This window comes from Sorghum bicolor, chromosome 6 (assembly GCF_000003195.3).
Source record: "Sorghum bicolor cultivar BTx623 chromosome 6, Sorghum_bicolor_NCBIv3, whole genome shotgun sequence".
Lineage (NCBI taxonomy): Eukaryota > Viridiplantae > Streptophyta > Magnoliopsida > Poales > Poaceae > Sorghum > Sorghum bicolor.
Window position 1 is genome coordinate 56,818,098 of NC_012875.2, and position 27,768 is coordinate 56,845,865.

At 46.6% G+C, this 27,768-nt stretch overlaps 4 protein-coding genes across 5 annotated transcripts; 3 read left to right on the top strand and 1 right to left on the bottom strand.

The window, feature by feature from the left end:
* Positions 1,067 to 3,392, top strand: LOC8066810 (1-acyl-sn-glycerol-3-phosphate acyltransferase). The gene is made up of 4 exons (XM_002447081.2): positions 1,067 to 1,474; positions 2,022 to 2,171; positions 2,283 to 2,381; positions 2,811 to 3,392. The coding sequence occupies exons 1-4, from the start codon at positions 1,208 to 1,210 to the stop codon at positions 3,162 to 3,164; spliced, it is 870 nt and encodes a 289-aa protein (XP_002447126.1). The 5' UTR covers positions 1,067 to 1,207; the 3' UTR covers positions 3,165 to 3,392.
* LOC8066811 lies at positions 3,345 to 14,654 on the bottom strand. 2 transcript variants are annotated; one of them, XM_021462694.1, is made up of 14 exons: positions 14,477 to 14,654; positions 13,111 to 14,386; positions 12,222 to 13,035; positions 11,576 to 12,071; positions 10,899 to 11,050; positions 7,460 to 10,816; positions 7,127 to 7,339; positions 6,462 to 6,665; positions 6,158 to 6,361; positions 5,894 to 6,049; positions 4,794 to 5,147; positions 4,255 to 4,666; positions 3,980 to 4,070; positions 3,345 to 3,875 (listed from the first exon to the last, which is right to left on the bottom strand). In XM_021462694.1, exons 2-14 carry the CDS (start codon positions 14,280 to 14,282, stop codon positions 3,662 to 3,664), a joined length of 7,839 nt encoding a protein of 2,612 aa, XP_021318369.1. In that variant the 5' UTR covers positions 14,283 to 14,386; positions 14,477 to 14,654; the 3' UTR covers positions 3,345 to 3,661. The 2 variants fall into 2 exon arrangements, with proteins under 2 accessions (XP_021318369.1, XP_021318370.1); XM_021462695.1 differs by having other exon boundaries at positions 13,111 to 14,405.
* LOC8074732 (BTB/POZ and MATH domain-containing protein 2) lies at positions 15,088 to 16,079 on the top strand. The gene has a single exon (XM_002447082.2). The coding sequence runs from the start codon at positions 15,088 to 15,090 to the stop codon at positions 16,060 to 16,062; it is 975 nt and encodes a 324-aa protein (XP_002447127.1). The 3' UTR covers positions 16,063 to 16,079.
* Positions 19,387 to 27,608, top strand: LOC8066812. Its single transcript, XM_002447083.2, has 2 exons — positions 19,387 to 20,820; positions 27,007 to 27,608. The coding sequence occupies exon 1, from the start codon at positions 19,603 to 19,605 to the stop codon at positions 20,809 to 20,811; it is 1,209 nt and encodes a 402-aa protein (XP_002447128.1). The 5' UTR covers positions 19,387 to 19,602; the 3' UTR covers positions 20,812 to 20,820; positions 27,007 to 27,608.

The window sequence follows — 27,768 nt, forward strand, 5'->3', positions numbered from 1 at the left end:
CATGCATACTACCATGGACAAGCCTTCATGTGGTATCTCCAAATAACCATGGACCGTTGATTTGGATGTTTTTTACCACATATTACTTCATATAGGAGGTAATAATAGAATTAAATATTTAATTGGTTTTAATTTTGGAAGAAAAGAAAATTTCCAAATATGTGGACTATTTCATTTTGACAAGTTGGTAGATCTATTTTTTGTTAACATGATAGAGAATTAGCAATTATATTTTTAACGTGATAGGTCTGTATGCATGTATGGTGCATAACATAGTAATACCGATTTTTTGAACGTGATATACATAGGCACGTGATGTTTTTTTTTTCTAAGCACAAGGTTTGTATGGCATCGATTAGTAGGGATGTGATCATATATGACGAACAACTTTCATCGATGTAAAGCTTTTTTATAATGTGGTCAAATGCAAAACTGTGATCCTCCGTGTGACTTTTTCAAACAAAGTAATATATTGAATAATAATAAAACTGTGATCTTCTTGATTGCATCTCTTGCACGTTCGTACAAGGCACACGATCTCAGCATATATAACATGTGCACAATACCCTAGCAAAGGATCTAAATCAAGAGCTCTGATTTGTTTAAGAAATTACTTTTTGTGGGAGTAAAGGGGTGTATCGTAGCAAACTCCTATGCCTACCATAGGTCATCGATTTGCCACGTTATGGCGTGTAAAGTCGGCCCCATCTTAGAAAACGGAAATACCGAAAGGGCTATAGTAGTAGGAGCACTGCAAAACAAACAACTATGGTCTTGTTTAGTTTCAAATTTTTTTGCAAAATAGAAATAATAGCACTTTCGTTTGTATTTGACAAATATTGTCCAATCATAAACTAACTAGGCTTAAAAGATTCGTCTCGTCAATTCCGACCAAACTGTGTAATTAATTTTTATTTTCGTCTATATTTAATACTTCATACATGCGTCTAAAGATTTGATATGACGAAGAATCTGAAAAATTTTACAAAATTTTTTTGGGAGGCCTATGCCACCTCGCCCCATGCGAAATTTATAAAGTCCAAGAAAGAAAGACGTGCCAGCCACGACGTGCCATTCATCAACACCAACCCACCCAACGGCGACGCGCCACTGCTACTCTGCTCCAGAGCCTTCATTCCCAGGTGCCTGCTGTGCTCCTCCACCTCACGTCCTCACCTTTCTACCTCCCCTCCGACCCCCTGCGGCCATGGACACCGCCGCCGCTGCCGCCTCGGCGCAGCGACGATGGCTGCTGTGGGCCAGGCGCCAGGCCGCCGCGTACCTGGCCGCGGCAGGCGGGGGCGACGACGGGTGGGCGGCGTCCGCGGTGTCCGCGGTCCGCGTCGTCGTGTGCTTCCTGGCCATGGCGATCACCACGGCGGCGTGGGCGGTGATCATGCTGCTGCTCCTGCCGTGGCCCTCCCAACGCATCCGCCAGAGCAACGTCTACGGCCACGTCACCGGACGCATGCTGGTATGTACCTACGTCGTGCACTCATTCTTGGCTTCGCCTACAAAGAAAAATCTGCAGGGCGATCGACGATCCTTCTCTTCGGTTTCACTATTGTCATTTGTTTTCTACTACTAGTATAAGTTTTTTTCTTCAATCATAATACGGAACAAGACGCTCATGAATGTGCACCAACTCTCGGATTTCGAAATTCAAAATACACTTTTTCCAACGACTTTGGAACGTTCACATCAACTATACCAAAGTTATTTGAAAATTCTGAATTTTGAATTTTGAATTTCGAAATGGAGAAAATAAAATAATTATTTAAGACTCTAAACTATTTCGAGTGAAAATTTGGATACATCACGTCAACTTCGGAGGTCGTCCAAAAATTTTAAATTTTAAATTTCAAAATTTAAGAATTATAAAAACAGATTTTTGGTACTCTAAATAAATTAAAATAAAAGCCTATTAATTATAAATTTGGGACAAATATTTTATAGCACATGTTTTTTTTTAAAAAAAAGAAAATTTCTAGCACGTGTTTTGACATTGAGCATTTTTGCAGCTGTGGATTCTGGGGAACCCAATCAAAGTGGAAGGCGCCGAGCACCTCAAGACGAGGGGGATCTTCATCTGCAACCACGCGTCGCCGCTGGACATCTTCCTCGTCATGTGGCTCGCTCCCACTGGTACCGTCGGAATCGCCAAAAAGGAGGTCAGCACTCAGGACACGACATACACTGATACACACACACAATGCAGCTAGCGTCGTCCCTCGTCGAATGACTTGGCCTGGCTGCCGCCTTCTGTGCTTTCTGTCACACAGATCATCTGGTACCCGTTGTTCGGTCAGCTCTACGTGCTGGCTAACCACCTGCGCATCGACCGCTCCAACCCTGCTGCTGCAATCCACTCCATGAAACAGGTAGATACACAATTACTATTATTGAATAGATATTTGAATCATTTTTTAATAAATTTATTTAAAGATAAAAATATTGCACGTATTTTTATAAATCGAGCACGTAAATCGCGAGAGAGGTATACTCCTAAGAGCAAGTATTATAGCAGGCTGTAAGCCGGCTAAATGCTGAGGTGGAGGAGAGAGAAGATGAGAGAGAGTAAAAGCGGGCTGTAGGCTTAGAGCCGGCTCAGACACAGAAACCAAAAAAATCTGGGAGATAGATAAGTGGGTCATGTATTAATAGTGATGAGCTAACCATTATATGAGTGGGCTGCAAGAAGGCTGTAAAGAAATCTTACAGTCTGCAGCTGGCTGTATTATAATACTCTAAGGTGGGAGCATTCTCGTGTCTTGTGTCCTTGAGCCGTGGCCTTGCATTGTCCCCTGCAGGTCGCCCGTGCAGTGGTAAAGAACAACCTGTCCCTCATCCTGTTCCCGGAGGGCACACGGTCCAAGAACGGCAGGCTGCTGCCCTTCAAGAAGGGGTTCGTGCACGCCGCGCTGCAGACGGGGCTGCCCGTCGTCCCCATCGTGGTCACCGGCACGCACCTGGCCTGGAGGAACAACAGCGTGCGGGTGCGCCCGGCGCCGCTCACCGTCAAGGTCCTGCCGCCGATCGGGACCGGCGGCTGGGAGGAGGCGCGGGTCGACGAGCACGTGGAGGCCGTGCGGTCGCTGTACGCCTGCAACCTCCCCGACTCGCAGAAGCCGCTCGACGCTCTGGCCGCCCGGAAGAGCGACTGATTTGTCACCGCCCTGATGATGATTCTTGCAAGCAGTGTTGAATGTTGATGAGTATATATTCTTTCTGCACACAAATATGTTGATGAGTATATATTCTTTCTGCACACAAATTGTCCTGGGGGGACGCAAAGCAAAAGTTTTTTGCACAGCATAGGAAACTTCTGTGGAAAATATGTAACATTTCAGCTGAAATCCATGTGTGTTATTTGGTAAGGTGACAAAAAAAAATACACAGGAAACGCTTCACTGTAGGTGAATCTTTTGCCAATGCGGCAATAATGCAGGTCCTGTTATACAACTGGGAAGAGAAGAACAGTAGTGGAAGTGTTTGATGTTAGGCAGGGGCGCAGGGCCGGTTCAGCTCTGTCCATTGTAGGTTCATCCAATCCAACTGAGGATCGAAGCATATTCTCTTCTTCTATGTTCTAAACAAGATCAATCGTATGAGCATGATGTATACACAGGTCAAATGTGGGTCGTCCTAGTTCCTCAGCAAACTAAGTGGAAGACTGTTTAATCATGGAGTCTCTTTCCCACTGGAAAACGCCAGACTTCTCAACATCATCTAGGGATAACACCGGGAACTCTGACAGGCAGGCACTGAAGGCATTGGAAAATAGGACCAGAAGGCTTCGGCAGGCCTGCTCTTCTTCCAGGCGCTCCATCTCGGTGCGATGCAAAGCAGAATCCTTCCAGGGTTGATAGTAATGCCTGAGATTGAATAAACACGATTAATTCCATGATATACCAGATATTCAGTGCTTATGTCATCATGTGAGAAACATATAAAAACTTAAAATGTTCTAAGCCCATACCATCTCCATGCAGGATTAGATTCAGTTGGGCAGCGTATCTTTGAGCAAAGCATTTCGATTTTCCCACGGTTGTCAGCCAGGTGTTTGTTCACTGTTTCATCAAGGTAAAAAAAAAGAGAGTGAGATGCATCATTATTGCAGTAGAGAGATAAGAGCACAAAGGCACTATATGTTTGCAACTGTAACACAAGAAATTATCCTAAAATTGATAGATTAATTTAGGTGCATTGAAGCTCTTCATGATCAGCATCAGAATGCAGCAAAGTCCAGTGTACCTTGCTTACTGGATCTGTCAAGTAGCAACAAGCAAAGGGCTGTAACAACTGATGGCAAGGAATCACTGTTCTTTGCCACATGGTCTTGAAGGTACAGTATAATGACAGCTAGAGTATCATTTGCACTGCAACTCGTTGCCGTTTCAACCCTTTCGCATGCATCGCCCAAGAAAGACCTAAGAGATTCAAGACTGCTGGTGTTCCGTGTAAGATCTACACTCTTTCCATGAGAGATGCTAGATATCTTTCCAAGTATTACAGAAGCGGCTAACAAGCGCAAAATCTTTGAAAGTAGAGACTCGTTTCTCGGTGGCTCTTTGCAGGATATTTCCAACAGAGATCTTTGGTTGGAGTACAGCCAGAAGATGCTTGAAGTTGCCCAAGAAACAACCATTGATATTCTTGACTTATCCTGTGAAACAAAACAAAGATTTACATATAACATTTCATATAATACTTGGTCAGACAACACATTGACAATGGTATACGAATGTGATTTTAGTGGCTTGTGAAGTAAAGGCAGTGCATGAACAAAGTACCATTTCAGATAAAATTGGTATAGGACCATTCATCAGAATGGCATCGATACCAAGTTCCATTGCAAGCTTATGCTCTGTACTTCTTGAGCTACCACCAATAGCTTGGCACAGATTAAATACACCATGGAGGGACAAGGTAAAATGCGGTTGGTATATCTTCCTTTTCATAGACAACCTCATTGTCGATGCAATCACACTTAGCACTGAAGTCAACAAACGAGCATTTCCTTTCAATAATTTGGCATTGTTAATTAGGAGGACAGAAAGGTATGATGATATTGACGAGAGCTGCTCAAGGGCAGTTTCTTGGAGCCAATCTGTGATTATTCTTGATGATATCAAACCATTGATTACCTGAAGAAAGGAAAAAGGTATAGGATTGACCAAAAAAACAGCTTCACAAAATTGCTACAGAGCAAATACATCCATAGCTAGCTACCATAGATGTCAAAGTTGAGAATGTCGCCAGGCCACAATAAGATGTCAAAGTTGACCTCTGATGGAGGATTTATGTCACACCAAGGAAAAATATACACAGGAACTAGTCATTCAATCATTTATTCATCAATTATAGCATTCAGATGAACAACGCTACAACTGACAACAATAGCCGTTTGTGCCAAACCCAAAACTATCCCTTTATAAATAATCTAAGCAAATGTGGGTTTCAGAAATGCTTGCTAGACAAAACTGCTCAGAACTATACTAATAGAATAGTTGATTTTAACCTAGATATGGAGCTGATGCACCAATTATTAATTAGACTAGGATTGCAAAAATTCCATCTCCATCTCTAACATAATGAACTTCCTCAAGACTGTTTATGAGAGTGAGTTTAACTAAATGCAGATCAAACATCAAAATAACAGATCAATATGTCCTACATAATATACCAAACAGTACACAAACCAGTTATATGCTTTAAAAAATGATAGTATGGTCCTCATGTTCAACAGAACATTCATGAAACAGTTGATCAGTTGCCAGTTGCAGCCAAGACTCATCAGTGCAGAAAACATGAAAAATCACGTGCTCTATTTTTTTTTTCCTTCTGAAGGGGTGTGCACTATAGCAGAAAGTAATGTATATCAGTGTTTTACCTCCAACGCTAACTCAGTTACTCTAGAACAGGAGCTTTCAGAACCAACAGACCCTTCACTACGGACTGAAATAACAGACAATAACCACAACAGAATGCCAGACTCTTTTACTAGATGATGAGCTAGAACTGGCAGCTTGACACACTTCTTCAGCACCTACAATGCAAAAGCAAGGATATCAAATATAAATAAATATTCAAATCTCCAAGCAACTATCAGATCCAGGAAGTCAACTGTACTAAATAAGATAACTACAGAATTTACCTTAAGGACTAAAACCTTTGATTCAAAATCTGAAACAGATGAAGAACAGAAGGCAAGAACAAGCTCTAAGACTCTTCCTCTCTTGTATATTTTAGCATCATCAGGTAGATTTGATCCAGCAGATAATAACCGAAGCATCCACAAACGTTCAGCTTTAAAATGCACAGAACTGCTCTGCAATAAGGTTGGAAATAACGGAATGCTCTGCAACAAAAAGGATAATAATATTACTAAAATTCAATACCTCTGAATATACACTGTGAGATGCTACATATATGCAAATAAAAAAGGAAAGAATGGTTACCTGCAGGCTGACAGAAGTGGAATGCATTAAAAAATTTCTAATGACAGTAAATTGAGCATGTGAGCCATCCAGTAGCGTCAAAGATGCTTCTGCGGCAAAAACAGCAATAATGGAAGGTATCTTCTGCCACTGTTCGGATATCCCATTCTGAAGGTATGTCAGAAGGAGCTGAAGCTGCCATGTTTCCTTGCTTCTCTGAGCATACTGTAATATGTAAAAGTACATTTTAAGTGGTTGGATTTTTCATGAAAATAACAGTCACGTTTTGCACAGGAGGATAAAGGATCTCAAATACAGAATACCATACAAGTGCCTTTTGCACTCAGATCTATGTCATAAAAGTGCTCCCAGAATGTCAATGGGCATAATCTTTATGCGATTCAAGTCAAATAAGCATAAAAGTCATCACATGTGAATAACATTAACAAATAAAAAAATGTATACTACAGTAATTTCAACATACTTAAATAAGCATATAAACATTCTAACAAATGCTAGAATTGAACATACTGATACAAGCATGTATATTAATCAGCAATATGTTTGCTAAGCAAAGATAAGTTGTAACATAGAAAATCCAATATAAGCAGATAGGAGTAGTTGATAAGTATATAAACCAATTGAGACAATAGGTAAAATTTAGAGATTCATGAAACAGCAGGTACCTCAAGGGAATTTTTGAATGTTCCTAGGCACTCATAGCCCAACATCCTTAATTCGTGATCAGGAGACGCTATACTAACAAGTGTGATTGCAAGAAGCCCTAGTCGGGCAAATTCAGCAGGCTCAATGTAACCCATGTGAAGGGTATGAATTGAGAATCGCAATATAAAAATAGGATCGTAAATCTGAACAATATCCATTCTTTGAGATGTTACCTGCCAACCAGAATCAGATGAAGATAGATCAGCGAGGTAGATTTAAATAACATTACCGTGAAAGCACAAAACCTAGAACAATACCCAAAGTTCAGTTGACAATATTATTCCAGAAATTACCTCGAAACTATCAGCAAAGTTATCCCTTTGAAGCTGTTCCAGTGAGAAAACAGAAGCCCTTGAAGATCTTTTATAGCAATATAGCAAAGATGTCTTTGCACAGAGCTTGGAATCAACAGGTATGTTCTCCCGAAAGAGCGTCCTTCTCCTTTCAGTAATTTCAGCATTCTCTGTGCTATGCGTATCTGATTTTGAAAAATCAAGTTTCAGTTCTTCTCTGAATTTCAGAGCAGAAGTTCCCCACAGATGATCGACTTCAGTAATGGTTCGGCACTCGGGTGACTCTATCTCATTCATAAGGTGAAGTATCTCCAAATCTGTTTCACTAAGGGTTGCGCCATAAACAGACAAAAGCAAGAAAACTAATTCTCTTGACTCACTCAATTGGCTATTATTCTGTTGTCTGCTCTTAATATCATACAGTACCCTTAGTAATCTGATGGTTTCAACTCTTCTCTTTTCTGCAATAGAAATTTCTGCCTTATTTTCTTCCATGAAAGAAGAATCAACTAATTTCAAAATACTTGGAGCTGGCTGTAGCATCCCCCCTGTGGTGTTACAAGCAGATGGATACTCAGAAACTTCATTGCATGTTATTGTCGATACAAAATTGGAGTGACCCAGTATAAGTTCAAGAATTTCATCAGCTGAGAACCTTCCATGTGATAGCACAACAAGAATACATCGAATTGCTTTTATTGTGACAGGATCATTGAATCTATGCAAGAGGGATGATCTGATGAATTGGGCAAGGAAAGGTATTGATTTCAGCTGATTTAGATAGCTTTGAATCTCTGAAGACAGTTCAATGATATTCTTGAGAATTACATATTCCAGAAAACCGATGACCTTTCTTTCCTTGGTAGAGTGTGAGAAGATATTGTCACTCAATGGGAAATTCATGAGTATTCTATCGATAGTTCTGACCAATATGCTAATGAAATTTAGCTTTGCTTTGTGCACTCTCTTGGACTCCCTCTCTGAAGCTACTTCATTGGACAATGATTTTCTAGGAGATAATAACAGTCTAATTAGTGATACCTTCGCGAACAATTCATTAGTAAACTTCATAATGCCATTGCACGAAGTGGGATTAATATCATTAACATCAGAATCTAATAGCTCAGATGACTCTGGAATAATTGAACTAACTATTTCCAAGCGCCGTTTCCATGAAATTTCTTTCGATGCAAAGTAATAGTGCAACATCGTAACTGACTTCCCCAAGAGAGTGCTACTGAAATAAACCATTATATCTTCAACTGATGTGGGTGTAAAGTCCCTAAAATCTTCCTCAAAAATGCTCCGGGTAACAAAGCTTTTCCAACTTGAAAACCCTTTATCACATAATAGTAGTTCAGAATAAAAGATTGGAACTGGTTCAAGGAATTCAGCACACTGCCCATCATCATCGCTGTGAAACTTCAAGCATGATAAAGCAGCAGGCAACAGAAGAATAGCACCATCTGCTTGAGCCCATAAATTGTTAGAATCAGAATCCTTGACTTGCAAAAGAGAAGTGTCTTTATTTAAAATTTCCAAGAATATCTGGCTAAAAAAGTTCAGATGCATAGGACTTGCTTCCAAAAGCAACAGGATTGCTTTTGCTTTAACCTTAGATGTGCGAAAGATGCAGTGATGAAGAGTGTCAATGGGAGTATTGATGGCCATTGTAGATAATATCATATGGAATGCAATATAGTCAGTGTTCCATCCTGCATATCTTTCTGTGTGATGAATACGACACAGCATCTTCAGCAAGCAATGATCAGCAAATTCAATATTCCACTTAGTAGCAAAATGAAGAATGATGTGATAGGCTTGCTGCATGGCATTGATATCAGAATTATGAATCTCCAAGTCCCCAAATAGATGGGATTCTGATCTCTGACCAGTTTTTTGTAGATAACAGCACAGCATTTCCATGGCGACATCAGTAATATATAGGCACATCAAAACAACAGGAACAAAAGCAGGTGAACTGGAGCTGTGACCGTCCAATTTTGAGAACATCCAATTTGCAAGGTTCAGGAGTTTGACAGGAGAAAAGAATTTTGACAGTGCGCGAACCATGTAGAAATTTGGCAAAAGCAATCCAAAGTTTACTTTGTCCATGCAGAGCTCAAACTTATCCTTGAACAACAATATTATGTTCTCCAGCAGAAGATTTGGAGCAGCAAATAGTGACTCATGGGATGGGTCGTTATCTGTATAGTTACCTCCATAGCTACCAAATATTAGCAAAAGGTCATACAATTTACCCAAAAGGTTTAGAACAAAACAATCTATAAGGTGCAGATTTTCCTTCGCAAAAATAGCCAAAGCTTCTTCCAGATGTTCCAAACTCCCATCTGCTAAATTTTGGCAATTGGATAGAGAGCATGACAAAGACAGGGTAATAACAGGATGCCGAAGAACAGAATCAACAATGTCTTGGATACATTGAACTGGATAGGATGGGTATGCAGATTTTGACTGTGAAAGGTCAGCAGTCAAAACTTGAATACGCTCGAATACTCTATCAAGAAGACCAAAGCACAAATGACATGATTGCTCAAGATTATTTGAATTTGAATCCTTAATAGTATATGATGACAGTAGGTGATGAGTCCAGAACAAGATGACTCTCAGATACAAGGTAAGCTCACTGAATGTGCAATCAGACAATTTAACTTCAAGAAGTCTTAGAAGTGCATCCTTATCTGCTTCCCTGATTTCATCTGGTAAAGAAAATGCAAGGCCCAATACTGAAGGTAAAAGCGCACAGAAGGGACTGACACTTAAAAATGTACTTAGTGGAGCTGATTCTGTTGAAACAGAGAGGTTCTGCCATTCATCCTCAACTGTGCTTACATGGTCAACATTGATATCATCCTTTAACAGTCTGATGCTGCTGAAGAATATATCTGGCCAACAACTAGCAACTTGAGCCAGATAATCATGTTGCAGAAAAAGAACTGAGGACAAGAAAGCAACATGAGATGGAAAACGTGTTTTCACAACATCAAGAAGATCTGGGAAGGCACTGATAACATCTTTTGTAGGTGCACAGATGATTGAAAATAAGAATGCAGTTGCTACATCATCCAGCGAATTAGTTTGTTCTTGATTCAACATTTCTTCAACCTGTCTAGATACAGAGCACAACGAGTTACCATCAAACTCAGGAGAATGTTCTGGCGTGTTGAACAGGCTATAATTTTGTTGGTCAGAAATTCTCCTCAAGAAATGCAGCATATTTATCAATGGCCTCCACTCAGCAAGATAAATCCTAGAGTTCAGTTCTTGGGATGAAAATTTATCAAATCTTTCATTTAGAACAGTACCTATAAGATCAGGCAATAAATGCACGTCCACCTGTTAGAATCAGCAGTCTAGTCAATTCTTCATGCAAATCTGGTAAAAATATTATAGACAATATAGGGAATGTCTAATATACCTGAGACTGAAGAATAAGGTGGATCGTGTTGCACACATACAATGAAATTGTGGACTTCTCGTGTAACTTTGTACTTCCAGACTCTGTGTCGAGTAGCCTAAAGCATTTCTGAAGAACACAAATAATCAGAGGGCTGAAAGCTGGAGAACAGCCTACAAACCACAACAGAAAAGGTTGAGATACAGATGAAGTTGAATCTCATCAGGCAATATTTAAATAGTAGAAGTGAGAAGAGTGAGAACTGAGAAGCATCAACAAGATGAGTCAGTGATTCATAGTCAAAGAACAAATGCAGCATGTACAGCGTTTATATAATAAGAAAAGTGTTATGGAGTGATTTTAGGATGAAGCACATAAATTCAAATGCAATAGGAAAAAAAACTGACTGGAATTAAACAAATGATAACATGGCAGAGCATTTAAATAAATAAGTTGCTAACATGGTCAGATGATACTATTACTATGGAAGGCTATACCCTCTCAAATCTTGGTAAGTTTTTTTTTAAGTCAACTGCCTATTCTTGACATTCCATTTGGCATACTACTGTTCTACAGCATGAGGCAATACAGCTGATATGATGGAACATGGACAAGATAAACAGCTTAGCTTGAGCAGATACTTGACATGATTTGACGAAAGAGCGACTACTATTAACATTTCACAAAGAAAGTAGTACCTTCCAACTGGCCTGATTTAGAGATAAGCTTGCGTGTGTGCTCTTGGTATTTATACAGGTTGTTACCAACTACTGAAATAGCATCACACAGAAAAGGGATCACAATGTGTGATAATTTATTAGGTGCTCCAACTCTTAGGTTCTCTCTTACACACCATTTGGCCTCATAACCAGGCAAGAAAACCAGCCATGCATCAATCTCTGTGAAGTTATGATCAAATGCACCAGAACTTGCCATAGCAGCTTTAACTAAAATATATGCCTGATCACGGATGTTCTTCATCTGTGAATGAAACATGATATAAACCAAGGGTTGCAGATACTTGTACATTGATTCTGGAGCTCTTTCTGGGTCCAAACATCCTCTAGATTGGCCTGAATACTCAAGTAAAAGAGATAACAGAGACTGTTGCTCATCCATGGACAGATCCAATGGGTTAGGTGGTATAATCTTAAAGAAGTCATATGATCCATCAAAAGAGCTGGGCATCACCCCCTGAAAGAAAAATTAGATGTTGAAAATATTAATCTCATCGATTATAGAAGTAGAGACTAGGTACATGCACCCAGAAAAATCAGGTCAAAGTCATAAGAATTAGGAACATCCAGCAAGTGCACACAGAGCATTGAATTTAGCTGTACCTACCAAATAAAGCCTGAGAACATCCAGCAACTTCGAGTGGAAGACATGTTCTACAACATTTGCATCTTTCATCTTCGGATCTTGTTTATCTAAGCTCCATATCTCACACAAGGTGGATGTGTGGTCATTTTTTAAGTCCAGGTCTTGTTCTTCAGATGCATCCTTATCCTGTTCAATATCAAAGCCACCAATAATAATATCATCAACCTCACAGGAAGGACTGCATCTCCGTTTCTTTTGAGGAGGCTCAGAAAGTTGAGCATTTTTCTTTTGTATGCTCTGAGAGTAATTTTGATGTTTCTGGCTGGTAGAAGAGAGTAACTTGAGAAGAACTTGAGGATCAGGCATAGCTCCATGAACTTCATCTTGGATGTATTCTCTTAGAGATGTCCACCTCTTGACCTGCATTTCACCTCCCTGGTGAACCTCATCAACTAAGGATGCATCTGCAGTATCAGAACAGCTTAATACTGGGAAATCATCTATTTTCATTGTTACTTTCTCTGAGCCAATGAATTCTGACTTCAGTCTCCCTTTTGATACCATGCAATTGATGGCTTCGATAATATAACAAAGCAGGTTAACTGATTCATAAACAAGCCTCAAAGAACCATGCTTCACAAGATCATCAGAATGCAGCAATCCCCTATTTATCATTGCTCGAGAGCATACATTGGGCACGATGCACTTCAAGACTACCTGAACTTCTTCATCATCTACAGATACAAGACCATGTGAATTGGATGAAAGAGTTTGAACAATGCTATCACATTTTGCTGAAGCTATGACATCAGCTGCAAGGGAGATGGCCGAAAACCTGCAAATAATAATTTGACCAGCATGAGCGTATTGCACTACAAAAATAAACAGATCAATGCTCAGAAGAACTAACCATGAAGGAGACGACCGTGGTTCAATATTGTAAGGAAACTCATTCATGTACGCCGAACAAAGAGACAGCCTATTACTCACAATTGCCAGCAACAATTTTTTGTGGTGAGCAACCTCCGTAGCTTTCAACTTTTTCATGAGATCTAGCAAGCGTTTCTCATTACCTCTCAGGTTTGATCCTGGCATCAATCCATTTTTCGGATCAGTGCACACCATGACCAATACCTCATGAGCAATGTCAGCTGCTTCCCCTGCATCAAGATTCCCTGAGATCAAGCTCAGCTGCTCCAATGTGACACTTCCAAAGAGGACACTCCTTAGCCCTGGTGGGACAAGTGACTCATCTACCAGGACATTGTCTCGCAGAGTTGAGAGGACGTACATGACGGTCTCAGCATCATCATTTCCAATCCCACGAAGCACCCCTGAATATACCTCCTTCTGTTGAAGGATCCATCTTAGCAGCCTTGGATTCCCAACCTCCAAAAAGGACATGGCAAACCCAATAAATGACCGCCTTGTGGACCCAGATTCAGCACCTTTCCGCCGATTCCCTCCATCCCTGCTCCCTTTCTTCTTCATTGTCCCAGCGAGCTGCGGCAAAATAGCCATCTTAAAATCAAATCTCTCAGCTACCTCTGAAGCCAAACCCCCTCCACGCCTAACAATTGCAGCAAGCAAATCCAGCACGGCATTCTGCCGTCGGAACTCGCCACTGTTCAGCTCCAGATACACATCCCCCATCTTCTCCTTATCCTCCAGTATCATCCTAGCGACACTGTCCAAGCTCTTCTTAACCGAACCATGTCGCCGCAGCTTACCATCAGGGTGGCCCAGGATGGCCGCAAAGAGGGAAAATATGTACGCCATCCCTGGCTTCTCCCGGTGGAGCCACCACGCCTCGATCAGCTCCCTCAGCTGCGGTGACTGCTGCACGTACTCCTGTAGCACCTCCCCGCCGGACTCACCATCCAGTAGTCCTATGAACTCCTTGGACGCGTCCGAGTAGATTTTCACCTCCGAGGTGTGGAGATTCTTGAGGATGTGCACCAACCTGACCTTGTGGGCAACCGCGAACGGCTGCGTCCAGGCATCCATCCCTACCCTCACTAGAAAATTTTGCTCCCGCTTGGGCGGCTCCATCGCAGGGGAGGCCATGCCGTCGTCGCTCATGGAGTTTACGCTGAACCAGCAAAGCTTTGTGCCAAATAAAACTGCACCACCACTTCGGATCGCAACTCCAATGTATGTCGCGCGCGTTGAATAAGTAGAAGAACCTGGGGAAAAAACAGCGGCCTAGGGTTCATCAGCAACAAGAGAAATCAGTGCTCAAGTGCGGATGAAATCCACTCCACGCCAGCTCATACCAGCACGGGAGCGTAGGGCGGCGAAAGACAACGAGATGAAGAGGAGCGAAGCGTTGCTTCGGTGCAGACCGCTTGCTTCAGTGGACTAGTGGAGCAGAAGCCTGCAAGGAGGCCGGCGGCGGTTTCGGCGGCGCGGGCGCGCGCTGGGGAAGAAGACGACGGACGGCGTTGCGGGGGACGCTTTCCTTTGTGGGGTTTTAGTGGCAGGCCGGGCCATAATTTGGGCCGAAAGTGGCTCTACCTGCAAGGCCAGGCCGGAGTTGTAACAAAGGCCCATACCTGGCCCGACTTCAGGTCGATCTAGGCCCAGTATTAGCCCAGAGCGCAGAGCCTAGTCCGATCGGACTCTAGTTTTCGCTTCCGTTTCTTTTCTTGCTGCTGCTGATGATGATCATGTTCGTGAGGCCGACACCGATAGGGATTGCCAGACTCGTGTAGGTGCGTGTGTATATATGACCATGCGATGAGAAGCTTGCCCACAAGCAAGGCCATCAACAGCAAGCGCATGCCTTTCAAGCTTCATCAACCAACAGAACTTCAGAGTTCAGATCAATCTGCAGCGCCGCGCCGCTCCGCTCCGCCGCCGGCCCTTCCATTCCCGTCCCTCGTGCATGGCGCGTGTCCCGGCCGACGCCCGCGGTGAGCCCTCCAAGACCTCCTCCTGGCGCGTGACGGAGCGAGCGACCGCGACGCACGACTTCGTGGTGATCGAGTACTCGAAGCTCAAGATGCTGGGCGTCGGCCAGCACGTCAGCTCCGACGCCTTCCGCGCCGGCGGCCACGACTGGAAGGTCATGTTCTACCCGAAGCTGGCGCAGGCGGAGGGCAGGATAGCCGATTACTGCCCGCCTTTCTTCCCCGGGGGGGCGAGCCTGCACCTCTGCGACGCCGACAAGGACACGGAGCTGATGGTCAGGTTCACGCTCAGCGTGCTGCACCAGGACGGCCGCGTGTCGCCCATGGCGAGCCGGACCAGGACGGAGATCTTCGGCGCCCCGCCGCGGCAGCGCCACGGCTTCAACAGGCTCGTCCATGGGAGCATGCTCACGTGGCGGTGCATCCACAACGACGCGCTCACGATCCGGTGCACCCTCACCGTCGTCGGCACCAGGGACCCGGTCCCGCCGCCGGAGCTCGCCGCGCACCTCGCCCGCCTGCTCGGGAACGGGATGGGCGCGGACGTCACGTTCCAGGTGGGCGCCCGTTCGTTCCCGGCGCACAGGATCATGCTCGCCGCCCGGTCGCCGATCTTCAGCGCCGAGTTCTTCGGCGACATGACGGAGAAGGACACGCCGTGCATCAAGATCGTCGACATGAGGCCGGAGATCTTCGAGCTGCTTCTCCGGTTCATCTACACGGAGGCGCTGCCCGGTGACGGCGAGGGTTGCGACGCGGCGACGATGCAGCACTTGCTGGTGGCGGCGGATCGGTACGGGCTCGACAGGCTCAAGCAGATCTGCGAGTTGAAGCTGCACGCTAGCGTTGACGCGGAGACGGTGGACAGCATGCTTGCTCTGGCGGAGCGTCACAGCTGCCCCAGACTTCGAGATGCTTGCGTCGCGTGCATGTCGTCTCTCGAACAATGACCCGTTCGTCCCTTAAACCTCGAGCATCTTGAGCTTGAATGTGCCTGAATTTTTTTTGTTATTCAGGCATATAATCTTGTTATCGCTTGAATAGAAATGAGTTGTCATTTTAATTTTACTAGTTGGTTATCTAAGATTGTTGTCTCGAAACTTAGAAACCTAAAATATAGTAGTAACTTCTTTTTAATTTTAATTAGATTTCAACTCCTCTATAACTTCCAAACGGCCCCTTTATAAATTTTCCTTGTGACTTATTTCTTTTTGATTAACATGGAAACATCTCGTTGTAAATGTTAATTGAGTTATGATATACTAAATCGGTCCAACAGGAGCTCACAACTATAGTTGGATACGTTCGCTAAGGAGTAGGATCACCTCCGTTGTCCAAGTCAAGAAGTTTGTCTCCTTTAGATAAGGCTCCAAAGCATCCAGTTGACATCGGGCGTTCGTGACTCCATAATCTGAAGGTGGACAGCCGATGCTTCTTACTCCACTCGTTCAGCGTACAGGATCCAATTCCAAGGTTCCTATGGCGGGTTCCGAAATAAACTCATTTGGAGAGCACATGCTGAGGCCTTGTTTACTTCCACAAAAAACCCAAAAATTTTCAAGATTTTCGGTCACATCGAATCTTTAGACGCATGCATGAAGTATTAAATATAGACGAAAATAAAAACTAATTGCACAGTTTGGTCAAAATTGACGAGACGAATCTTTTGAGCCTAGTTAGTCTATGTTTGAACAATAATTACCATAAACAAACGAAAGTGCTACAATGTCGCGAAATTTTTTACTTCGGGAACTAAACACGGCATGAGAATAAAGGAAAGGTGTTTGCTTGGATCATGGTGCGAGAAAAAGTCTTAACGACGGATAATCTTCAAAAGATAGGTTGGCCTCACCGGGACCAATGCGCCCTATGCAACGGACCTTTAGAATCATACCTTCACCTATCACTCCTTTGCTCGTTCATCAAGGCAGTGTGGAGCCAAGTTCATTCATGGGAGCATTTCGATGTATAGTTGATCTGCCTCACTTGAGACCCACCACACCTGAAGTCTTGGTGGCAAGAGGCCGCAACCAAGATAGCGAAAGAAGAAAAAAATGTGCTTCAATGGGTTGGTCATCTACACACTATGGAACATATGGAAAGAAAGGAATAGGAGATTTTTTAACAAAATCCAGGAGTCGGCAATGCAAGTGGCGCTAAGGGTAAAGGAAGATATCGAGCAAAGAAAAAGGGCTTAGCTTGAAGAGGGACCAATATCGCGGGGGGCATCATGTAATTTTTTGGGAGTTTTGGCCCTATTGATCTATATATAAACCTCTCTACCTTTCTTAATTGAAAGGCAGAACTCATGCCATTAAGGTCTTGTTTAGTTCACTCAAAAAATCAAAAACTTTTTAAGATTTCTCACCACATCGAATCTTGCGGCACATGCATGGAGCATTAAATATAGATGAAAATAAAAACTAATTACACAGTTTGTTTGTAAATTGCGAAACAAATCTTTTAAGCCTAGTTGCTCTATGATTGGACAATGTTTGTCAAATAAAAACGAAAGTGCTACAGTATCAGAATTCAAAAAATTTTCGGATCTAAACAAGGCTTAAGTTCAAAAAAATTTACAGTATGTTATTATAATGAAAACTATTTACATAATTGTTATTGTTAGTTAGATCATTTATTTATCTTTCGATGTCTTTTGATAGATAGAAACCATTACAGTAGATTTATAGGATCAATGTGACAACTTTTAGCTCTTAGAGAACAAAAGGTTCTCATTATAGTTACCCTTTTTATTTACGTGTGTTTTTCCAACGCATGCAAAATTTATTTTTTTGTACTTTTAATTAATTTAGGGCTTTGTTTAGTTGCAGAAAAAATAGTAAAATATAGTAAAATAGTTATTGCAGTACTTTCATTTGTATTTGACAACTATTATCCAATCATGGACTAACTAGTCTTAAAAAATTCGTTTCGCAAATTACAGGCAAACTATATAATTAGTTATTTTTATCTATATTTAATATTCTACGTATGTACCGCAGGATTCAATGCGACGAAAAATCTTGAAAAAATTTAAATTTTTTTTGAACTAAACACCCCCTAGGTGTTTGCCGGTTGTAGTATACTATACACAAACTACCTCTCCCATGCTAACCTAGCTTCGTTGGGTTATCATTGTGATGCCCTTGCCTTCTACCTTGTCTAATCCATCCTCTTCGTAGGTCTTGTTTAGCTGCAAAATATATTGCAAAATTGACAATGTAGTATTTTCACTTGTTTTTGATAAAAAATATTAAATTATATACTAATTAGGTTTCAAAGATTCTTTTCACAAATTATAAATAAACTGTATAATTAGTTAATTTTGTATCTATATTTAATATTTTATGCATATGTTGTAAGATTCGATGTCATCAAAAACTTAAAATTTTTTGTAAAACTTTTAGGAAGTAAAGACCATAGCCGGCGACAGCGCCTGTCACTACTCCGATGTCAAGATGGCAATGGGGAATTCCCCGTCGGGGATTGACCCACCATCCCTGTCCCCGCGTGGGGAAAATTTCCCCGTCCCCGTCCCCGCAAAGGCCATTGGGAACATTTTTCTCCCATCCCTGTTCCCCGCGGGGAATTGGTCCCCGATGGGGATCCCCGTACCCGACACTAAATAAGATAAAGGCAATAGAACAATAAGCATGACTAAGACATGATTATCAATTGTGATCTAAAGTTCATACATACATCATAACCATAGCATACAACTAGTCACATTCTTAGTTTCTCAATCATAGTCCCTCTACATCCATATTCTATATATTTGTATTTATTAATTAATGGGGCGAGTATGCGGGTTTCGGGTACGGGGACATAGAGAACATCCCCGAACCCGCCAGACCCGATGGGGAGAGAATTTTCCCCATTAGTCTCCCCGTGGAGAGTAAATCTCTCCCATCCCCAATCCCCAATAGAGGAATTCCCCGCGGGGAATCGGATTTCGGGTCCCCATTGCCATCTTGACTCCGATGCACACGGACACGGATGGAGAACGGCGGAGAAACAAAAGGATTGCGCGTAGGGATAATTGGGCGATGAATTTGGCACCTATCTTGGCTTCCCGCTCGCGCCACGGACGATTCCTCGTGCCACGCTTGGAGAAGACGGCCCCGTAAAACGCGGCTTCGCCCCACGGCTCGGCCTGGAGCACGCGCCGTCGCCGTCGTCTCGCGAGACGCCAACCTCACTCTCAACCTTCATTAATTATAATTACTCTTCGCGACGGGGATTTTCGCAAAAATAACATCACGGAGACGCATCACGGACTCGGGCTCGTCTGCAAAAAAATGCCCTCCCAAAACCCAGAACCCCCACTCCCACCTGCTAGTGTTAGCTCGCTCGCTCCCATTTCCGTCTCTCCCCTCCCTGTTCCCTCCGCTCGATCCAAACCCTAGGCTTGGCGTGTGCTACTCCACTCCAGAACCCGCCCGAACCTCCGCTCTTCTCGCCCGAGTGGCGAGTGCCACACCGCGGTGGCAATGGATTCGACGGGGAAGACCACGGAGCCTCCCCAGCTATCGCCGCAAGCGGCATCCGCGGCCCAGATCTCCGCGGTGCCAGGCAACGACGACATCCTCCGCGAGATCCTCCTCCGCCTCGACTTCCCCACCTGCCTCGTCCGCGCCGCGGCCGTCTCCAAGCGCTGGCTCAGGCACGCCTCCGACCCCGCATTCCTCCGCCGCTTCCGCCGCCTCCACCCGCCCCGCCTCCTCGGGTTCTACCTCGACACCAGCAACTCCTGGCTGCGCTTCATACCGCTCCCACAGCCCCCGGAGCTGGCCGCGGTCATCCGCCGCGGAAATTTTGATTTCGGCAGAGGCGCTGGACACGTGTCCGACTGCCACAATGGCCGCCTCATCGTCTACATCGATGACCGCCCCGGCAAAACAACGGTGTGCAGACCGCTGCACCCTGGGAGAGGAGCCACAGTCCTTCCACTGCCCCAGATCCCTTCCGTGGGTCATGACGGCGTTGACATCTTCTCTCATGAGTTTCTGTTCCATGACGATGGCCGTGACGACATGGCCATCTCTGCGGCAGCCGTGATGCGCGATTTGTGGCAAGCAAGGGTCCAGTTACAAGATTTTCAAGCTGGAGACTGGGGGCAAGCACGAAATTCGGACCTGATACAGTTACCTGGACGGTGGAAGAGATGTGAACACTCTGCTTTGCTGGCCCATGGCAAAATCTACCTGATATGCATGTCGCAGTACATTCTTGGGATAGATATCCAATCCCTGAGCATGTTCTCTATCAAACTTCCAAATGGAGTGGAGTTTGAGTATGATGCAAACATTGCTCTGTCCCGTGCAGAGGGTTCTGGATTCTGTCTCGTTCATGTGAGGAGGTTTCAGATCTCTGCCTGGCGCTACACTATGGACCCCAGTAGCACTGGCAATTGGGAGCTGATTGATACAGTTTCTTTGCGTCAGGTGTTTGGGCCCAATGCAGATCCTACTTGGTCTTCTCAGGGTGCTGATGTTCGAGTGGCTGCGGTTGGGGATAATGCTGATTTTGTGTTCCTAAGGATACAGAAGAAAGTCTTCTACTTGCATATTTCAAGCAGGACAGTGGAAAAAGTGTATGAGCTAGCGCAACATGAATCCCTGTTCGGGATCTATCCCTTCATGATGGTTTGGCCTCCCACCTTTCCTACATTGAATGGTGGGCATGATAATGATGAATGATCCCACAAGGTTTGTTACCATTGAACTATAACACTTTTCTTGTTCTGGGTTTATCATCTACTTCCATTTTTTTTGCACAGATCTAGATACTTAGATTACTTGTCTCCATCTCGATTATTTGTCTCCATCTAAATAAGATATTGTTGACAATTGTCAAATATGTTTACAAGTTTAGATCAAGAGATACTCACGTTTTGTTCTGAACCCATTTTTTTAATCATAAGCACTACATTGGGGCTAGATAATAACACCACTTTCCCCATTGGTCTTACATCTGGTATAATTGATAATCGTTTTGTTTGTCAAGCTGATCTTCCACTATTTTACCATAGTTTACTACTTCCATTTCTATATATTAGGGAAACATTTTTTTCTTCCCATTTTAAAGTTTGATTCACCACTTTCAAAGTTAGATTGTAAATCAAAGATTTTTGAGAAGTTTAGCCTATGTCATCATTGCAACAGATGAAAAGCTGAGTTCCTCAACTACCGTCTACCGGTCCCTTTTACCATTCATCACATAACAACCTAAATTGAATGCAGAACTTCGACTGATTGTTGGCATTTGACAAAATCATTTAGTACTACACTAATGATTTAGATTACTTTCTAGGAAGCCTGCTGATGGTTTTACATCATGGTTGTCAGTTGATGTCATGTGGGGCGCGACGTATACCAGGCGCAGGCGCGCCCGGGACGTCAGGCGCGCGGCTGAGCACGCGGCACAGGCCGCATCGGCGCAGGAAGGAGCCACCACGAGTGGCTAAAAAGAGAAATAAGAGATTGCTTTGGTTTATTTCCTTATTTTTAGATAAGTTGGTTTCCTAATTTGTTGGCCGGATTGGCTATTTAAGTTTGTACTCGGATGATCAAAGGGCAATCAAGAATTATATCCTAAACCCTATCTCTCCCCCTTGTTCTCAAGCCCGAATCCGCCGTGAGGGGCATAACCTCCGGGATCGGAAAACAACGGCAGGAGACTACGAGCTTCGTAGTCGAGGGCCGCCTACCCTAGATCGCTACGCCCTTGACAACCTGGTATCACGATCCACTCGATCCTCATCCTCCACTGCAGCCGCATCACCAGTCCCCCAAACCGCAAACCCTAGCCCGCCATCTTCTCCACTTTCAGCCGCAGCGTCCACCACAAACCCCTCGCCCAGCATGGCCGCCGAGCCCACCCTCGCCGAAGTCGTGGAGATGCTCAAAGCCATGAACACGAAGATCAACACGATGGAATCTGACATGGCCGGCATGAAGGACCACACCGAGTCATCCAACGGGGGCGGTTTCGGACGCCGTCACGACGACGCGCGCGGTCCGGACTTCCACCCCAAGCCCAAGAAGTGGGACTTTCCCCGCTACGACGGCACAACGGACCCTATGCTCTTCCTCAACAAATGCGACGCCTACTTCCGGCAACACCACACTACAACGGAGGAGAAGGTGCGCATTGCCTCGTATCATCTGGACGAGGTGGCGGAACTCTGGTTCACCCAGGTCCAGGAGGACGACGGCACGCCAAACTGGGCGCACTTCAAGGAGCTCCTGAACGTGCGGTTCGGGCCACCTCTCCGTTCCGCGCCGATGTTCGAGCTTGCTGAGTGTAGGCGCACCGGGTCCGTGGAGGAGTACTCAAATCGGTTCCAGGCTCTCCTCCCTCGCGCCGGCCGCTTGGAGGAGGCACAGCGTGTCCAGCTCTTCACAGGGGGACTGCTGCCGCCACTCAGCCACGCAGTCCGCCTGCATCATCCGACGACTCTTGCGGAGGCCATGAGCCTGGCGCGGCAAGTGGAGTTGATGGAGGCCGAACGGCCAGCGCCGGCACCCTCGAGAGCGCCACCACGCGGGGCTCCTGCAGCACCTCCCCCGCGTCCCGCCCTGCCGGCTCCTCCACCCTTGCTGGCGTTACCCGCGCCACCGGCGCCCTCGTTAGCGGGACGCGCCGAGGGTCCCCAGCGGCGCCTGACGCCCGAAGAGATGGCCGAGCGCCGTCGCCAGAATCTCTGCTTCAACTGCAACGAGCGCTACTCCCGCGGTCACAACAGATTCTGCAAAAGGATCTTCTTCCTCGACGGCGTCGAGATCGACGACACAACAGAGGACGACGTTGACGCTGCGGCGATCCACGCGATCCTTGCCGTGACCCAGGACCAGGCCAGCGAGGTGGGCCACGCCGTGGACGCACCCGCGTTCTCCCTCCACGCCGTCGCGGGGGTGCCAACCCACGCCGCGCTTCTGTTACGCGTGGTGGTGGGCGGTGCCTCCCTAACAGCCCTCGTTGACACGGGATCGACGCACAACTTCATCGGCGAGGAGGCTGCACGGCGTACGGGCCTCTTCATCCAGCCCCGGCCACGGCTGACTGCCACGGTGGCCAATGGCGAGAAAGTCACCTGCCTCGGCATGCTGCGCAGCCAATCCATCTTCATCGAGGGGCAGGAGTTCCACGCCGATCTCTACGTCATGCCCCTCGCCGGATATGACATGGTCCTTGGAACGCAGTGGATGGCACCACTGGGGGACATCACGTGGAACGTGCCGGCACGGACCATGTCCTTCACGCTCCAGGGCCGCGTGGTCTGCTGGAAGGGCGTCGAGTCGCCGTTCGGGGCGCGCGCCCACACCGTGGCCTCGACAGGCTCCCTCCTCGACGACCTGCTCGCTACCTTCGACGATGTGTTCGCCGAACCGACCGGGCTGCCTCCGCCGCGTGCCCGGGACCACGCCATCGTCCTCAAGCCGGATGCCGCCCCGGTCGTCGTACGCCCCTACAGATACCCCGCGGCGCACAAAGACGAATTGGAGCGGCAGTGTGCCGCCATGATTGCCCAGGGCATAGTACGGCGCAACGACTCTGCCTTCTCCTCGCCGGTTCTCCTCGTCAAGAAGGCGGATGGATCATGGCGTTTCTGCGTCGACTACAGAGCCCTCAACGCTCTCACCGTTAAGGACGCGTTTCCCATCCCGGTGGTGGATGAACTCCTGGACGAGCTACACGGGGCACGCTTCTTCACCAAGCTGGATCTCCGGTCTGGGTACCATCAAGTGAGGATGCAGCGCGAGGACATCCACAAAACCGCGTTCCGCACCCATGATGGCTTGTACGAGTTCCTGGTGATGCCGTTCGGCTTGTGCAACGCCCCGGCAACCTTCCAGGCGCTAATGAACGACGTGCTCCGTCCATTCCTCCGTTGGTTCGTGCTTGTATTTTTCGATGACATTAATCTATAGCTCGTCCTGGGCAGACCATCTTCGACACATACGTGCAGTCCTCGCCGAGCTCCGTCGTCACCGGCTCTTCGTCAAGCGCGCTAAGTGCGCTTTCGGTGCCACCTCGGTCTCCTACCTCGGCCATATCATTTCGGAGGCAGGCGTCGCCATGGACCCGGCCAAGGTACAGGCCATCATCGACTGGCCAACACCGCGGTCGGCGCGCGCGGTGCGGGGCTTCCTCGGCTTGGCGGGATACTACCGCAAGTTCGTGCACAATTATGGCACGGTCGCCGCCCCGCTCAAGAAGGACGGGTTCTCTTGGACCTCGGAGGCAACCGCGGCTTTCGACGCCCTCAAGACCGCCGTCACCACCGCGCCGATCCTCGCCATGCCCGACTTCACCAAGTCGTTCATCGTCGAGTGCGACGCCTCCACGTACGGCTTCGGCGCGGTGCTGATCCAAGACGGACACCCCATCGCGTTCTTCAGTCGGCCCGTGGCGCCCCGACATCGCGCTCTTGCTGCCTATGAGCGCGAACTGATCGGACTCGTCTCCGCCGTTCGCCACTGGCGCCCGTACTTGTGGGGACGCCGCTTCGTGGTCAAAACGGACCACTACAGCCTCAAGTTCCTACTTGATCAGCGGCTGGCCACGATCCCTCAACACCATTGGGTGGGCAAGCTCTTAGGCTTCGACTTCACGGTGGAATACAAGCCCGGGGCCTCGAACGCGGTCGCCGACGCCTTGTCACGCCGCGACACGGAGGAGACCGGCTCGGTCTTGGCTCTGTCGGCCCCTCGCTTCGACTTCATCACGCGTCTCCGTCAAGCACAACGCACGGATCCAGCCCTCGTCGCGCTTCAAGAGGAGGTGCAAGCTGGCGCACGTCCTGCACCATGGACAGTGGCCGACGGCATGGTCCAGTTCGGGGGCCGCCTCTACATCCCACCGGGGTCACCCCTGACCAGCGAGATCGTGGCGGCCGTGCACGAGGAAGGCCATGAGGGCGTTCTTCGCACCCTGCACCGTCTGCGGCGCGATTTCCACATCCCTAACATGAAACGGGTTGTGCAGGACTTCGTGCGCGCCTGCGACACCTGCCAAAGGAACAAGACTGAGCACCTTCATCCCGCCGGGTTACTGCTGCCTCTACCCGTGCCCCAAGGGGTGTGGACGGACATCGCCCTCGATTTCGTGGAAGCCCTTCCTCGCGTCAAGGGCAAGTCCGTCATTCTTACTGTGGTGGACAGGTTCAGCAAATACTGCCACTTTATACCTCTGGCGCACCCCTACTCGGCGGAGTCCGTTGCACAGGCATTCTTCTCCGACATCGTCCGCTTGCACGGTGTGCCGCAGTCCATGGTTTCGGACCGCGACCCAGTGTTCACGTCCACGTTCTGGCGTGAGTTGATGCGCCTGGTGGGCACCAAACTACACATGTCTACTGCCTTCCACCCTCAAACGGATGGGCAGTCCGAGTCGGCGAACAGGGTGATCATTATGTACCTCAGGTACCTCACCGGAGATCGGCCGAAGCACTGGCTGCGTTGGCTCCCTTGGGCGGAGTTCGTCTTCAACACCGCCTACCAGACTTCCCTCTGTGACACCCCCTTCAAGATTGTCTACGGCCGCGACCCCCCCTCCATCAGGTCCTATGAGCCGGGCGACACAAGGGTGGCGGCCGTGGCCAAGAACATGGAGGAGCGCGCGGCGTTCCTGGCGGATGTTAGATATCGCCTCGAGCAGGCTCAGGCGCTCCACAAGCGCCACTACGACAAGAATCACCGTGAGGTGGTCTACACGGTGGGTGACTGGGCTCTCCTCCGCCTCCGTCATCGAGCCCCGGCCTCGCTCAACCAGCCAGTCACCGGCAAGCTGCGGCCGAAATACTACGGGCCCTACCGTGTCATCGAACTCATCAACGACGTCGCGGTTCGGCTGGCGCTTCCACCGAACGCTCGTCTCCACGATGTCTTTCACATTGGCATCCTCAAGAAGTTCCATGGCGCACCTCCGACAGCTCCGCCCGCGTTTCCTCCCATCCACTACGGTGCCGTGGCTCCTGAACCAGAACGGGCTGTTCGGTATCGGCTCGCTCGGGGCGTTCAGTAGGTCTTGGTGCAGTGGAAGGGGCAGTCGGCTGCCTCCGCGACTTGGGAGGACTTGGAGGTGTTCCGTGCTCGATTCCCAGCATTTCAGCTCGAGGACGAGCTGAGTCTCGAGGGGCGGAGAGATGTCATGTGGGGCGCGACGTATACCAGGCGCAGGCGCGCCCGGGACGTCTGGCGCGCGGCTGAGCACGCGGCACAGGCCGCATCGGCGCAGGAAGGAGCCACCACGAGTGGCTAAAAAGAGAAATAAGAGATTGCTTTGGTTTATTTCCTTATTTTTAGATAAGTTGGTTTCCTAATTTGTTGGCCGGATTGGCTATTTAAGTTTGTACTCGGATGATCAAAGGGCAATCAAGAATTATATCCTAAACCCTATCTCTCCCCCTTGTTCTCAAGCCCGAATCCGCCGTGAGGGGCATAACCTCCGGGATCGGAAGACAACGGCAGGAGACTACGAGCTTCGTAGTCGAGGGCCGCCTACCCTAGATCGCTACGCCCTTGACAGTTGATGTATCTTTATGTAAAGATACACTAGTTTTGCAGGACATCTAGTGCATTCTTCTGTCCACTCTTAATTTTTGTTCGGGACTGTTCACATGGCCACTTAAACATACCTGGAACTGGAAAAGAATGCAAGTGATCATTACTTCTTTTTTTATGTGTTTTTCATTCATTCTTTTTTTCCCGTGCTAAGTATGTGTAAAAACAAGAAATGACTAAAGATCACCCCTGTGACATTTCTCTATCTCTACACTTGTTTTTTATGTAGACAAACCTTACTGTCTTGCTATTATCTATTTGTCAATTACTTCATGTAGCAGTATTGTCTGATTTGTTCCTATTAATGTTTGGACTTAATCTTATCAGAGCGAGGTGCCAGATTGGGCCAAGAACATGTCATGAAGGCACAGGCACATTCTGCAGCACTGGTACTGAGGGATTCTGCATTGGCGGTAGATGGGTGGTGTGCACTAGTAGAACGAAGTGATTCCTGAAGTTTCTGGTGGTTGCAGCTATGTTAGGTGTTTAGTTCTTTCAGCGCATTAGCTAGTTCTATTTGGCAGGCCTGTAAGCCTGCAGTGTTGTTAAATACTTAAATCTTTTCCCAGCATGTGACATGTTTGGAAGGGATACTACTGATCTTCTAAACCTCATGTGGACCAGTTTAACGAAGGACTGTTGTTGCCCATACTTGGGAAAGATCTTGTTGGACCATATCAGTGGGAATGTGGGATGAGGTCTTAATGCCTTTTACATGAAAAGGTGTTATCAAGTACTATGAATGTTGATGAGCATTGATCATTTCATGTTAGAATCATCCTAATCAACAGTCATGTCTAGAACTCTAGTAGGTTAAGTCTACACTGGTGGAAGTGTCAAGTCGTTGCCGATTTAGATTTGAGCTATACTCAGCAAGTATTGCTTAATGCATTTAAAGATATAGCTTTGCTCCAGCGGTTGGAGCTCTCCTTCACCGTTCATTACTGTGCGGCCAATTGAATTTTATTTGGCCATGATACCCTTAAGTGCACTATTCTGTAATGTACGTCATTGTTAGCGAAAACTTGTCTCATTTTGCTCGATGTTTGTTTGTGGCCATGAAGTTTAAGCAGCCCAGTTTGTTTTGTA